This window comes from Heterodontus francisci, chromosome 46 (assembly GCF_036365525.1).
Source record: "Heterodontus francisci isolate sHetFra1 chromosome 46, sHetFra1.hap1, whole genome shotgun sequence".
Taxonomy (NCBI): Eukaryota; Metazoa; Chordata; class Chondrichthyes; order Heterodontiformes; family Heterodontidae; genus Heterodontus; species Heterodontus francisci.
In genome coordinates, this window is record NC_090416.1 from 14,843,375 (window position 1) to 14,858,746 (window position 15,372).

The 15,372-nt window shown below is 43.7% G+C and overlaps 1 protein-coding gene across 3 annotated transcripts; it reads left to right on the forward strand.

Moving 5' to 3' along the window:
* The first annotated feature begins 6,988 nt into the window (after positions 1-6,988).
* On the forward strand, positions 6,989-14,801 carry LOC137356740 (Ig heavy chain Mem5-like). 3 transcript variants are annotated; one of them, XM_068022470.1, is made up of 7 exons: positions 6,990-7,140; positions 8,034-8,372; positions 8,476-8,781; positions 10,222-10,344; positions 10,491-10,549; positions 10,984-12,113; positions 14,267-14,801. In XM_068022470.1, the coding sequence occupies exons 1-6, from the start codon at positions 7,098-7,100 to the stop codon at positions 11,026-11,028; spliced, it is 915 nt and encodes a 304-aa protein (XP_067878571.1). In that variant the 5' UTR covers positions 6,990-7,097; the 3' UTR covers positions 11,029-12,113; positions 14,267-14,801. The 3 variants fall into 3 exon arrangements, with proteins under 3 accessions (XP_067878572.1, XP_067878573.1, XP_067878571.1); XM_068022471.1 differs by lacking the exon at positions 14,267-14,801 and having other exon boundaries at positions 6,989-7,140; positions 10,225-10,344; positions 10,984-11,385; XM_068022472.1 differs by lacking the exons at positions 10,222-10,344; positions 14,267-14,801 and having other exon boundaries at positions 6,989-7,140; positions 10,984-11,385.
* Positions 14,802-15,372: the final 571 nt, after the last annotated feature.

Below are 15,372 nucleotides of genomic sequence, written 5' to 3' on the forward strand. Positions count from 1 at the left end.
CTCAAATGTTCATCCAAAATAATACAAGTACATTGAAAAAAAGTTTCAAACCATGCTTTCAGGGGTTTACACACAGACACATCAAAAACAAAGCAAAATACTGCAGATGCTGGAAATGTGATATCAAGGCAAAAATGATGGAAATACCCAGCAGGTCAGGCAGCATCTGTGGAGAGCGAAATAACTTGCATTTATAAAGCGCCTTAGACTTAGTAATATCTCGCAAGGCGCCTCACTGGAGAGTTATTCTGACCAAATGTGACACCGAGCCACAGAAAGATATTTTAAGTCAGGTGACCAAAAACTTGGTCGGGTTTGAGTTGCACCTTAAAGCAGGAGAGAGAGGCGGAGAGGTTGAGGGAGGGTATTGCAGAGCTTAGGGCCCAGGCAGCTGAAGGCACAGCCGCCAGTGGTGGAGTGATGGGAATCGGGGGATGCACAAGAGGCCAGAATTGGAGGAGAGCAGAGAGCCAGGACAGTTGTAGGGGTTGAGGAGGTTACTAATATAGGGAGGGGGGTGAGGACCATGGAGAGAATGGAATAATGGATGATAATTTTAAAATGGAGGCACTACCAGACAGGCAACCAATGCAGAACAGCGAGTGCACGGAGGTGATGGGTGAATGGGACTTGGTGTGAGTTAGGACATGAGGCAGCAGCGTTTTGGATAAGCTGAATATGGTAGGTTGGCCAGACTTTCAGGTCGCTGACCTTTCAGCAGCTCTGATGAAAGGCCATCGAGCTGAAATATTAACTTTGTTTCACTCTCTACAGATGTTACCTGACTTGATGAGGTGAGAGTGATTGCCTTGGATATCAAGGCAACATTTGACTGACTGTGGCATCAAGGAGCCCTCACAAAACTGATGTCAGTTGGAATTAAGAAGTATATTCTCCACTGTTGGAAGTCATACGTAGCACAATGGAAGATGGCTGTAGTTGTTGGAGGCCAAACGTCTCAGTCCCAGAACATCACAGCAGGAGTTCCTCAGGGTAGTGCCCTAGGCCCAAACATCTTCAGCTGCTTCATCAATGACCTTCCCTCCATCAAAAGCTCAGATGTAGGGCATGTTTGCAGATGATTGCATGATGTTCAATACCATTCACAACTTCTCAGATACTTAAGCAGTCTGTGTCCATATACAGCATCGCTGGTTTGGGCTGAGAAGTGGCAAACAACATTCGCCCCACACAAATGCCAGGCAATGACAATCTCAAAAAGAGAGGAACAAATTATCTCCCCTTGACATTCGCCGGCATTACCATCACCGAATCCCCCACTAGTCACACCTTGGGGCTTCCAATTGACCAGAACCTGAACTGGAGCAACCATATAAATATGGTGGCTAAAAGAGCAGGTCTGGGAATTCTGACCCTCCAACGTCTTTACACGAACCACAAGGCAAAATTCAGGAGTGTAATGAAATACTCTCCGCTTGCCTGGATGAGTGTGGTTCCAACAACACTCAAGAAGCTCGACACCATCCGGAAAAAGCAGCCCGCTAGATGGGCACCCCATCTACCACCTTCAACATTCACTCCCTCCGCCACTGAAGCACATATCATGTTCAAGATGCACTGCAGCAGCTCACCAAGGCTCCTTCAACAGCACCTTCCAAGTCCACGACCTCGACCATCTAGGAGGACAAGGGTAGCAGGTGCATGAGAACACCACCACCTGCAAGCTCCCCTCCAAGTTGCACACCATCCTGTCTTCGAAATATAACGGGCGTTCCTTCAATTGTGGCTGGATCAAAATCTTGAAACTCCCTTCCTAACAGCACTGTGCGTGTACCCACACCAGATGGACCATGGCGGTTTAATAAGGCAGCTCAGCACCACCTTATCAAGGGCAATTAGGAATGGACAAATACTGCTAGCCTTGCCAGCGACGTAAACATCACACGAAAGAATGAAAACAAACCAAATCCCTTTGATCACCTTGGAAGGTGCAGCGTCAGAAACAAGAAGCATCCCCACCCCGTGGCAATCGGATGCAACTGCAAGGGCAAGAACTTGACTCGCCTGAACATACGAACACACGAATTCGGAGCAGGAGTAGACCACTCGAACCCTCGAAACTCCTCCGCCATTCAACAAGATCATGGCTGATCTGATTGTAAACTCAACTCCACATTCCCGCTTATCCCCAATAACCTTTCACCCGCTGCTTATCAAGAATCTATCTACCTCTGCCTTAAAAATATTGAAGGACTCTGCTTCCTCCGCCTTTTAAGGAAGAGAGTTCCAAAGACTCGTGACCATCTGAGAGAAAACACTTCTCCTCATCCCTGGCTTAAATGTGCAACCCCTTATTTTTAAAGAGTGGCTCTTAGTTCTAGATTCTCCCGCAAGGGGAAACGTTCTTTCCACATCCACCCTGTCAAGAACCCTCAGGATCTTGTATGTTTCGATCAAGTCGCCTTTACTCTTCTAAACTCGAGCGGATACAAGCCTAACCTATCCAACCTTTCCCCATCAGACAACCCACTCATTCCAGGTATTAGTCTAGTAAACCTTCCATTTATGTTTCCTCTCTGTTTCCGGTTAGCTAGGCAATCTTCTATCCATGCCAAAATGTTACCACCTATACCATGAACTTTTATTTTCTACAATAAATTTCGATGTGGCACTTTATCAAATGCCTTCTGGAAATATAAGTACCATACATCCACCAATTCCCCTTGATGCCCAACGCACAGAAAGTTGTTAAACTTGATTTTCCTTCACCAAAATCATGTTGACTCTGCCTCTTGTCTCTTCTCAGCCCCTCCCCAAGACATCATGTGGGAAGCTCTCGATTGCTGGATCCTATTAGGGCCGAGAGAAGACCCTCGTAGACTAGTTGTTGGCACCCACCATATAACCCTTTTAACACCATGACACCGTCAAGCAATGATCCATGAGGCATCAAGGGATTATATTGTTCTCTAGTCTTTCAGTCATGCACAGTTACAAGATTCATACAGAAAATAATGGAAAATGTTAACGTGACAAGGGAAGTGGGGAGTTCAGCTTTCTCAAGCTTTGTTTTGATGTTATGTTCTCTAGACCCGTGATTGATAGCACCAACAGTATGAAGTTGATGGAATGAACGCAGCTTGTTCTGACAAAAAGAGGGGCATGTATTGATACAGCAGCATTATAATTTCAGGGTGTCTCAAAGCGCTTTACACCCAATGAAGTATTTTTTAAAGAGTAGTCACTGTTGTAATATAGTCTGCACGGCTGCCAATGTTTGCACAGCAAGATCCCACAGACAGCAATGTGATCATTTCCTTCTTATTACTGAATGGGATGTGAGCCTCGCTGGCAGGATCAGTATTTATTTCCTATCCCTAATTGCCTTTGAGAAGGTGGTGGTGAGCTGCCTTCTTGAATCACTGCAGACCATAAGTTGTAGCTACACCCATAGCGCTGTTGGGGAGATGGTTCCAGAATATTGACTCAGGATTTTGTTCCAGAATAATGAGCCAGATAACCTGTTTTAGTGATGTTGTTTGAAGGATCAATATTGAACTCCCCGTCTCTTCTATGTTCACCTGAGACGGAAGACAGTTCTAATCTCAGAGAGCAAGAGAGCCAGATAGCTGGAAAGTCAGGTAGGAGAGGCAGATAGAAAGACTGTGAAAGAGATAGATGAAGGACAAGAAATACATAGCAGGTCATTCATATCTTTAAACGACGGAGAAAGGGTAATATTTAAGATGTAAACTTTATTTTAATGAGAATTGAAAATTGAAGGGTAAGTAAACCCCTTCCTAGGGCTGAGAGAATCTGATCAGCGAGCAGAAGCTAATGAGTTAAATGACCTGCAAACTGCGCAATAGAGAAGCAGGGATTGTAAAATGGCAATCGAACTGGGGCAATGACGAGACATCAACTAAATCAAAACTCATAATGAAAGACAGGGAGGCCGCGGGGTATGAACTGGATGCAAGAAATACTGAATGTGTGTGAAAGCTTGGTGTGTGGGAAACGTCCGTGCGTAACAGGTTGACAAGCAACTCGTAGTGGCTTGCAATCTTGATCCAGATGTGTTAGAATTAATGTGTGGATTCCTGTAAAGGGTACATGCTCTGCTCTCATGCTAGTGACATGACGAGAAAGTATTGAGTAATGTTGGTCAATAGTGGATACGATCCAGGAAGACTTTTCTATTAGAGGGGTGAGTAGATATTTGAGGGATGGAGAATTCAGGGCCAATGAAAGTTTAAGAATGTCATACACAAGATAAGACTCAAGGATTGTGCAGGAAGCAGACCTGAGAACTAGAATTAACTGGATTTTAGAAAAGGAAGAGATGAACATTAATGAGAGATAATGAATTATTTTACTGTCGGCATTTCTGTATCAGCTATAAATGTGGGAATGCCCGAGGTGCTGTGAAATCCTTATTCCATAAAGAGCTATGTTCAAAGAGATTCTTAGTAGAGCATCATGACTAAGTGCATTGTGAAGTCATTTCTCGGTACCCAGATGTGAGTTCTCCTTGTAACTATACAGGCAATGTTTGCAAATTATTTGTCGATGATGTACTAGTCAAGTGTTAATGATCCCAGTCTCATTGCTGAGCCTTATTTGGAATTACGCTTATGCGTGAGCATAGTCTTACCTTGGCAAATTCCTTCAAATATTCTCCCTCCTCTCACATCAGCTCCCAGGTTTTGCAAGCACTGTACACAGAACTAAACCTGGTTGCCACTTCCTGCGTGACATGGAGCTCTGCCCTCTTGTGGTGAAGTCACTCCAGAGTGCTAAACAAGGGCAGCTGTGGCTCCGTTCCACTTCACAGACGTCAGACACTGCCGGTGCAGTGTTGAAGGGTGGTCTAATTGACGTGCTTAAGATGGTTAAAGGAATTGTTCGGGTAGATAGAGAGAAACTATTTCCTCTGGCGTGGGAATCCAGACTGAGCGGGATAACATTAAAATTAAAGCCAGGCTGTTCAGGGGTGATGAGTGGAAGCTCGTCCTCATACAAAGGGGTGTCAAAGTCATGAACTCTCTGACCCAAAAAACTATTGTTGCTGGGGGTCAATTGAAATTGTCAAAACTGAGGTAGCTAGAGTTTTTATTTGGTAACGGGATTAAGGGATAATGATCCACGCAGGGTCAGTAGTATTAGGACACAGATCAGGCATGATCTAACTGAATGTGGAAACAGGCTCGAGGGGCTGAAGGCCTCCTCTCGTTTCTATCAAAATGGTTAATATCCGGGAATCCTGCAATGAACAGCATGTCTCCTCTGTTTCGGTGGTATTAGATTTCACCTGAGCAATAACACGCATTAATGGGCATGGTTGACGGGGACACTGCTCTCAGGCTGTTTATGAAACCATCCGATCTGCAAATCTGCGGGGACCACTCACTGGAGGGAATCGAGTCCAGGGCAAATTGACCTTTTAGGCTTGTACTACCTCACCTTCAGCACGAGAGGGCACCAAACAGCAGCACTCGATTGAAATTCACATTTCCGGTCCAAGCTGCCAGTTTTTCTATAAACAATTACCAACACAAAAATTCTGATAACAATGGCAAACCAAGGGAAATCCAAGTACTTTTTACATGTGGTGAGAGTTTCTGCCTCTACCACCCTTTCACACAGTGAGTTCCAGGTCCCCACCACCCTCTGGATGAAAAATGTTTTCCTCATCTCCCCTCTAATCCTTATGTCAATTACTTTAAATCTATAATCCTTTGTTGTTGATCCCTCTTGGGTAGTTCTTATTTACTCTGTCTAGGCTCGTAATTTTGTACACCTCAATGAAGTTGCACCTCAGCCTCCTGTGTTCCAAGGAAAACAATCCCAGCCTCTCCAATGTTCCCTCATAGCTAAAAGTCTCCAGTCCTGGCAACATCCTCGTAAATCTCCTTTGCACCTTTTCCAGTGCAATCACATCTTTCCTGCAATGTGGTACACAGTACTCAAGCTCTGGACGAGATTTGGTAGTGAGGTATTCGGTTAGTTAATTCTATTTCTCCAGATTCACTTGTGCGAACAGTTGAGTACCTGAATGGTTCCGGAAATTATAAATGGGGATTATGCACAGCACTAAGTTGAACTTGGTTCACTCCAGTCTCTTGAACTTTTGGGTCCCTGTTTAGTGGTTCCACTTGAACCAATTACAATTAAACCAGAAATGTGCAGAGTGAAATAATTCATTTGCTCCCATTATTGATAGGACTCCCCCTTTTCCAATATATTCTCGTTCTTACATCTGTTTCTTGCACTGTCCTGGAGCCTTATCTGATTCTCTGTTAAATTCGTGACCCTTCTTCATTCATTCTGAATTCTCCATGCCTCAAACGTGTGCTCAACCCTGTTACAGATCAGTTTTATTGGATACTATCCACTATTGTCCAATAGTAGCGAATATGTTTCCAATTGGAGTGCAGACCAGAATTAGAGGCTATCAATATGAGACTTTCAGTAATAAATGCAATCGGAAATTCAGCTGATACATCTTTACTTGCAGAGTGGTGAGAAAGTAGAACTTGTTACCACAGGGATTGGTTCAGGTGAACAGCAGAGATGCATGTAAGGGAAAGCTGGATAAACACATGAGGGAGAAAGGGATCGAAGGATATGCTGGTGGGGGCGAAATGAAGAGGGATGGGATGAGGCCCGAGTGGAGCAGAATGGATCAGATGGGCCGAATGGCTGATTCTGTGCTGTTTATTTTATGTCATTTTCTCGATAATGGGCCAGTTCACCTTTCCTGATAGTTATAACTTCTCAATTCTTGTATCATACTAGTGAGTCTTTATTGCACCTTCTGCAGTGCCTCTATATTCTTTCTATAACGTGGAGGCCAGAACTGTGCACTCCAACTCCAAGTGTGGTCTAATTAATAGGAGCAGTAACGACGGTCTTTATGTAAAACAGAAACTGTATGTGTGCGTATCAGCAGTCGATCTTGTAAAAACAGGAAACCCACAGAGAGCTCTCTACTTTGGCACTATTTATCGGCCACAGAGGCCAATTTCCGCAATCCGCTCTTCATATCACACCTCCTTAAGCACCGGTAGAACGAGAGCGATTTCTTTGTGAGTTACTGACCGGTAACTCAGAGATCACCGTCTGGGTCACGAAGAATGAGCCTCCTCGGTGTCTGCGCTTTGTCGCATCTCATCCAGGGTGAGATATCCTGACATATTCTGATAGAGTGGAGAAGCGTTTGGATAGAGTAAATAAGAAGGGTTTGAATTGAGAAAATAAGGAGAAACTGTTTCCACGGGAAGGAGGTTCGGTAACCAGAGGGACAGAGATTTAAGATCATTGGTAAAAGAACCAGAGGGGGAGATGAGGAGAATTTTTTTTTAACACAACGAGTTGTTGTGATCTGGAATGGGCTGCCTGAAAGGGCGGTGGTAGCAGATTCAATAGTAACTTTCAAACGGGAAATTGGAGAAATATTGGAAGGCGAAACGTTTGCAGGTCTATAGGGGAAGAACAATGGAGAGTGGGGACGAATTGGAAAACTCGGCCAAAGAGCCAGCACAGGAACGATGGGCCGAATGGCCTCCTTCTGTTCTGTGGGATTCGATGAGATGTAATTACACCCGCAATTTTAATATAACAAACAAATTTATTCCGCTAAGTTGAAAACTATGTTCTCCAGTCAATGACAATACAGCGACATGAAATTGGATCACTAACTTCCGTGAATGGAATTAATCCGAAACTGAATTTCCTCCTGGTAGATGAGGGAAATCATAGCTGGAAAATGTAGCTTTGAAACAGGCTCTTTAAATCTCAACTTCAGACAGTTTCCATGTTCCTCCCCAGTGAGCAAACTAGCTTTGGCGGTGAATGGACTCGGTCTGCGCCTTTTGAAAGTGAGGGTAAAAAAGGCACAGTCAACACGGCGGGCGTACAGTTGCCCAGGATTAATAGTGCACGGGATTCACGATTTTCCGACACACGAACCAATGCGGTTTTCGACTTAATTTTATATTTTTCTTTATCTTGGCCAAAGCATGTCTTCGGGGTCCATAACCTGACGTGAATATGTTTTGTCTCCTGTTCAGTTGTTGTCTCTCAGACCGTCTTGTCCCAGTCTCCGCCGATTCAAACAGTCCCTGTGGGAAGCCGTGTTCAATTGAATTGCCACACCGAGAAGGTGGTAGCTGGCTATGTCTTCTGGTACAGACAGCAGCACCGGAGGGATATGCAGCTCCTTTACAGAGTGGGCAAGCACTACCCTGCAGATGGAAGGTTTTCCGGTGAGGTTGATGATAAATCGGGTAATTATGCTCTGGTGAATTCAAATGTACAGAGAAATGATTCTGGGATGTATTACTGTGCAAGCCGCAATTACCAGAACATGGTCCAAATATTTGGAAATGGCTCCAAGCTGGTGGTTACAGGTAAATCTTCACGAATATTTCATTCAGTTGGCCATTTACATATCAATTAAAATTTGTCTTTTAAAATTGTTAATCTGGGTTCCATTTTATTTCCCCATTTTAGATGGTCCCCCGGCCGTGTTTCTCTTAACTCCGCCGCCGGCTGAAATTTCCTCCATGGAAAGGGTCCCATTGATGTGTTTGGTAAGAGGCCTGTCTCCCCATTCCCTTCCCATCCTCTGGAATGTTTCCGGACAGGTTACCGACGGACAGACCGATTCTGGGACAATAGACGAGGACGGGACATACAGTATCAGGAGTCACATCAGTGTGCCGACGGAAACTTGGAGCAGCGGCGTTGTCTGTACTTGCACTGTTCAAATCAACTCTACAGAGAATCTTATCAGTGAAAATATATCATCTCAGAGAGGTAACTATTAACAGTGAATCTTTAATGCTGATGTGAGGCTGCTTTTCCAACAGTAAAACTTTGTACAGTATAAGCCTCTCTCTTTCCATACATCCATACATAATGATCTCATCATCGACCTATCGCATATCATTATTCAGTGTTTATCTTTCCGATTTTTAAATCCATTTGTATTCTGTACCCCAGAGAGATGTGGTTGCTCAGACATTGAGTGTATTCCAAGCAGAGGGTGATAGATTATTTGTTACTAAGGGAATTAAGGAATATGGGAATTCAACGGGATAATGGAGTAGAGGCAGATGCTTACCTGTGATATTATTGAATGGGGCAGCAGATTTGGTGGGCCGAATGGCCTACTCCTGCTCCCATATTTTAAGTTCTACTGTCCCGCTGGGCCATACGTTCATGATTTGAGATTACTGTGTTCTGATTTGTCAGTGCGTAAATTTGGAAGATGTGATTATATTTCCAATCCGCCACTTTCTCTCCACGTGTCTGTATATAATTATCTATTAATCTGTCTGTCTGTCTGTCTACTTAATATTCACAAAATTTCGGTCTGCCCTAGTTAAATAGTATGGCATAAAATACCTCTATCTATCTATCTATCTATCTATCTATCTATCTATCTATCTATCTATCTATCTCTTCATATCTATCCATTCTGTTCTCATTAAGATGTGTGGTATAAGATACCTACTCGATCTGTCTATCTCTGTATCTATATCTCTCCTCTATCTCTGTATCTGAGTCTATATCTATAGCTCCTTCTGTCCCTGTATCTATCTCTCTATCCATCTTTCCCTGTATCTATCTCTCTATCCAACTCTCTATCTATCTTTCTGGTTCTATATCTATCTCGCTACCTGTCTCTGTACACTCTATCTATCTATCTATCTATCTATCTATCTATCTATCTATCTATCTATCTATCTATCTATCTATCTATCTATCTATCTACCTATCTATCTATCTATCTATCTATCTATCTATCTATCTAGTTGGCAGGAAAAAAGACAGAGGCGCAAGGGGAGAGCCAACTGTGTAACAGCCCCGACAAACAAATTTTTCTGCAGCACCAGTGGAAGGGCCTGTCACTCTAGAATTGGCCTTCATAGCCACTCCAGGCGCTGCTCCACACACCACTGACCACCTCCAGGCGTTTACCTATTGTCTCACGAGATAAGGAGGCCAAAGAAAGATCTATCTATCCACCTCTATTTACTGAACTATCTATTCCTCACTCTATATATAAATCTCGATCTCAGTATCACAATCTCTCTCTTGTTTAAACTTCTGCATAACATATCTGCTCCTTTTAGGGAAGGTTGAAGTTGTAAAACCAATTTCTGATTTGCGTGAGAAATTGCACATTTAGGATAGTCAAATTTCTTCACCTGTTTAACTATTTTTCACACATGTCTTTAATGATTTTTTTAGCAGTGTTTTCGCTACACGCCCCTTGCGCTTTACCGATTTACGGGAGTTTGTCTGCGGCGGCGCTTCTTCTTCTCGGGATGGTTGTGTTCACCGCGGGAAGAAGCTGCAGGAAGCGGCAGTCAGGTACCGATTGTCGGGTGGCGCTGCAACTCGGCGGCGCTCTCAATCCATCCATTTATTATTGTGTTATTTGCTCTTTATACGTTAGCGGACTGGTTCAGTGTGAAATGTGGACATTTCGACTCAGGTTACGTTTCTTTTTCGATCAGGCAATATGAACAGTGATGATGAGCTGATGGATTCCAGACCACGTGCACAAGAAAAGGAGGTAAATATGAATAGAATTGTTACTATTATATTTCACTAATTTTTAATCCAAATTTTAAGATTCATAGTTATTGTCATATGCGTCTAGAAAGCTTGCGTACAGGGGGCAGAATCTTAAAATGAGAGCCAGGATGTTCAGGGGTGATGTCAGGAAGCACTTTTTCACACAAAGGGGAGTGGAAATCTGGAACTCTCTCCCCGCAAAAAACTGTTCCGCCTGGAGGTCAAATGGAAAATGTCAAACCTGAGAGTGATAGATTTTTGTTGGGTAATGGGTTTAAGGGTTACAGAACCAAGGCGGGTGGATGGAGTTAAGATACAGATAGGCCATGATCTAATTGAATGGCGGAACAGACTGGAGGGGCTGAATGGCCTCCTCCTGTTCCTCTGATGATTGTCTGGGTTTACAATAATGGTTTCTGTTTTCTCTCACAGACACTTTATGCTCGCCTGGCGGTTAATGAGGATCCCACACTCTGATGGGAAAAGGAAGCGCTCACACTCTGCTTCCGGGATATGACGTGTTGTAGAAAGTTTCCTCTGTTTGGCCGAGGAGTCTTTCAGTCCAACAGAAGCAATTTCCACCAAATTTGGGCGCAATTTTCCGATTGCACCCAAAATGGAATCTGTGAATTCCATCCGAATGTCGCTGTTTTAACGATGATATGTCGCCTGCAGTTTCATTTCAGTCTCGAGATCTTTCCACTTTCTTGGATTGGTGATTTTTAATTGTATTGTACATCTTAATACACCATGTGAGCGGGATATCGTTCAAACAATCTTTGCAATGTATCAGTGTCCGAGTTACAAATGCATTAAAGGAGATTTAGAAACCAATGATAGGGTTTGTGATTCCAGTTGTTTAGTGGTTCAGTCTAGATTCGCTCAGGATATCTCCCAGACTTATTTACAAAGATATTTAGAGAGCAAATGTGTGCAAGTTGAAAGTGGGGAGAAGGACTGACAGGAGATTTCAGACACTGACTCGGGATTTAAGCTGCATTAATGTTCAAGCTGCAGTTTTAGTGAAGCCGAGCTTTCTCTGATTGTGTCCTGGGAGTGAACACTGTTACATTTACTCTTCAAACACAATATTTTAAATCAACCTGCTCTTTTAATGCAATTCATTGATTTAGGCAGTAAAATTGTGGTGGATTTCACTTCCTAATGGAATCATAGAATCAGAGAGACAGCACAGAGGAAGACCATTCAGCCCCTCACCCATGTGCGGGCATTTTGACAGCGTTGTGAAATTTCGTCTCACATTCTAGAGATCTCCCCTTAACCCTGAAAATTACTCCCCTTCTCGTACAGGTCCAACTAAATGTTAATATCTAATATTTCTTATCGCAGAAGCCATGGGCTGTGACTGAAAAAGCTTCTCTCTCCACAGATGCTGCCAGACCTGCTGAGTATTTCAAACATTTCTTGTTTTTTTATTTCAGATTTCCAGCATCTGCAGTATTTTGATTTTATTTTATATTACTGAAAACGGTTGCTGGCGATGTGAATAATCACAAACGTCAACACAATTCGCTCTTCACATTAGAAAATCAGTCTCATGTGTAAGTAAAAGTCAATGGTTCACAGGTGAGGTGATATATTCCTGGTCCACCTTTAATATCATGTACATTAAAAGCTGGGCTTGAGAACATTGGTGTGATGAATACTGGATAATTGAGTTGGTTAGTAAACTCTGCTCCAATCGGCAACCTCTTGTGATTTATGTCCCGAGCTGATAGAAACAGTCCCAATTTCACATCGGCTTATTCTGCTGTAACATTCATTCTGTACAGATGTTGCAAAGAGGATTTGGAGACACTTGTTAGATGATGCAGATGGAAAAGGTCGTTCTGCTCAACATAAGTAATTCTCCCAGAAAGGTTCTGTCCTCCTTGCCCCTAGGGACAGTGAAATATTCCCTAATTAATTCCGGGAGGGGGTGGGGGGGGGTATGGTGGGGTGACAGGTGGCGTGGTGGGGTGGGGGTGGTGGTGGTGGGGGGAGTGTTGTGGAGGGGGGCAAGGGATGGGGGATGGGGCGGAGGAGGTGTGGCTCACAAATAAGTCCATGCCCAGAGGAATATTCCCAGTGCTGATCTTTCCCTGTGTGATGAACCTGCAGAAATCAATCCTCAATTTTTCTATGAATAGTTGGAACAGCTAATCCTACCGGCAACAGATGCATCGGAACAGGAGAAGGCCATTCAGCCCCTTCGAGTTCGTTCCCCCATTCTATTAGATCATGGCTGATCTGTCTCTTAACTCCATCACCCTGCCTTGGTTCTGTGCTAATCCCCTGAACCAACAAAAGAATGTTCTGAAATTGTCAATTGACCCCTCCCAGCTTCAACAGCTTTTTGGATGAGAGAGTTCCAGATTTGCTAACGTTGTATCTCTGTTTGAAAAGGCAGCGAAGGATAGACCGAGTAATTGCAGGCCAGTCAGTCTAACCTCAGTAGTGGGCACATTATTGGAATCGATTATGGGAAACAGGATAATCTGTCACATAGAAAGGCACAGGTACTCAAGGATAGTCAGCATGAATTCGTTAAAAGAAGGTCTTGTTTGACCAATCTGATCGAAGTCTTTGAAGAAGTAACAAGGAAGATATATGATGGTAATGCAGGTGATGTGGTCTACATGGATTTTAGCAAGGCTTTTGACAGGGTGCCACATGGCAGACTGGTTAAGAAAATAAAATCCCATGGTATCCATGGGTTTGCAGCAAGGTGGATACAAATTTGGCTCAGTGGCAGGAAACAAAGGGTAATTGTTGACGGTTGTTTTAGAGACTGGAGGCTTGCTTGCAGTGGCGTTCCACAGGGCTCAGTACTGTGTCCCCCTGTTTTTTGTGGTGTATATTAACGATTTGGACGAAAATGATCAAGAAGTTTGCGGACGGCACAAAGATTGGCCATGTGGTAGATAGTGAGGAGAATAGCTGTAGGCTTCAGGAGGGTGTTGATGGTCTGGTCAGATGGGCAGAAAAGTGGCAAATGGAATTTAACTTGCAGAAGTGTGAGGTGCTGCACTTCGGGAGGTCAAACCAGGCAAAGGACTACACGATTAATGGGGAAATACTGAGAAGTGTATCGGAAGTGAGGGACCTTTTGTGTGAAGAAGTGCTTCCTGACATCACCCCTGAACAGCCTGGCTTTACGTTTAAGGTGGTTCTCCTTTGTTCCCACTACCCGAGCAAATAGTTTATCTCGATCTACCCTACCAAATTATAAATACCTCAATTCGCTCATTGCTTCACCCTCTATACACAAGGGACTACAAGAATCGTACATGCAACTGTCATCCTTTTCTCTGCAGTCGAGTTTGGTTTGCATTATTCTTTGCCGTTTATCACACCTACGCCCACATGCTCAACTGTCAGTGAATTTACTCCAAACCGTGCAATCACCAATGGTAACTTATTCTCTCAACGCACTGTGACTCTGTTCTGAAGCAGGTCTGGGGCCTGAATTGTCTCCCCCGTTTTGGGGATGCTTCTGTTCTCCAATTTAGCAAGACTGCAAATCAGTTTCCATCTCGCAGTAGCATTATGGCAGACTGGTTAAAAAAATAAAATCCCACGGTATCCAGGGAAATGCAGCACGAATCGAGACTTCTGACCGAACCGGTAGTACAGAGGATGATGGGTGAACGGGACTCGGTGCGAGCTAGCACACAGGACAGCAGAGTTTACAGCCCTAATTATTCTTCCTTAGGGATATCGGGACGCAAGAACCAAATTTATCTCACACGACAGTACTTCAAACCGGGATGCACTGGGGGCTTGAATTAATTGACCAGTGTGGCTTTCATTTCAACATGGAAATGTATTTGGGACGTCACCGGAAGGAAGTTGTGCGCCCGCTGCTTCTAAACCTCAGCTGCAAGGTGTGAAAAAGAGCATCTAATGGTGACGGAGAAACCCCATCAGACACACCCTCTTACCACATGTTGCTACCTCGATCCTATTTGGTGAACTGAACAACCCAATTTACATCCAAGTGCCAGCTATATCAAACTGAATGATGAATCTGCTTCCAGCCGAACTGACCGGGAAAAATTAATGAGTCTTTGGAATGTCTGAGTGATGTAATGAATGTTGTTTGCCGTTTACAACGAAGTATTCCAGCACATAACTGATCGGGATTTTAGATTCTAGCCAGTTAGTACACTGTTTCCTGGCATAGCTATTTTTTGTTTCAAAGAAAAACGTTATTCAGATATAATGTTTAATAAATAAGATATCTAAAACATTGCTGTACAATACGTTTTAGTGAGCTATGGTACGAGATGACCTTATTTCCCTAGATTCACTCCTGTTGGATAATTCCGGATATTACAAAATGCGGATTAATGGACACCAGGTTGAACTCAATTTGCTGCAGCTCCAGAAATTGTCGATCCCTGTTCAGAGGTTCTAACTGTCAGGAAATATTGTACAGGCTGAGGCCCTTTTCCCTTGAATAAAGAAGGCTGATGGGAGTTCTGATAGAACTGAATGCCTTCCCCGTGATAGAGGTCTTTAAAACGGTGAACGTTTTTGATAGGGAAAACGCAGAGAAGAGGTTACCACTTGTGGGGAAAAAAAGAACGAGGGACCATCGATACAAGACAGTCGCCGACAAATCCAAACGGGAATTCAGGAGAAACTTATTTACCCAGAGAGTGGTGAGAATGTGGAACTCGCTACCACAGGGAGTGATTGAGGTGAATAGCAGAGATACATTTAAGGGGAAGCTGGAGAAACACATGAGGGAGAAAGCAATAGAAGGATATGCTAATAGGGTGAGATGAAAAGGGGGTGGGAGGAGGCTCGTGCGGA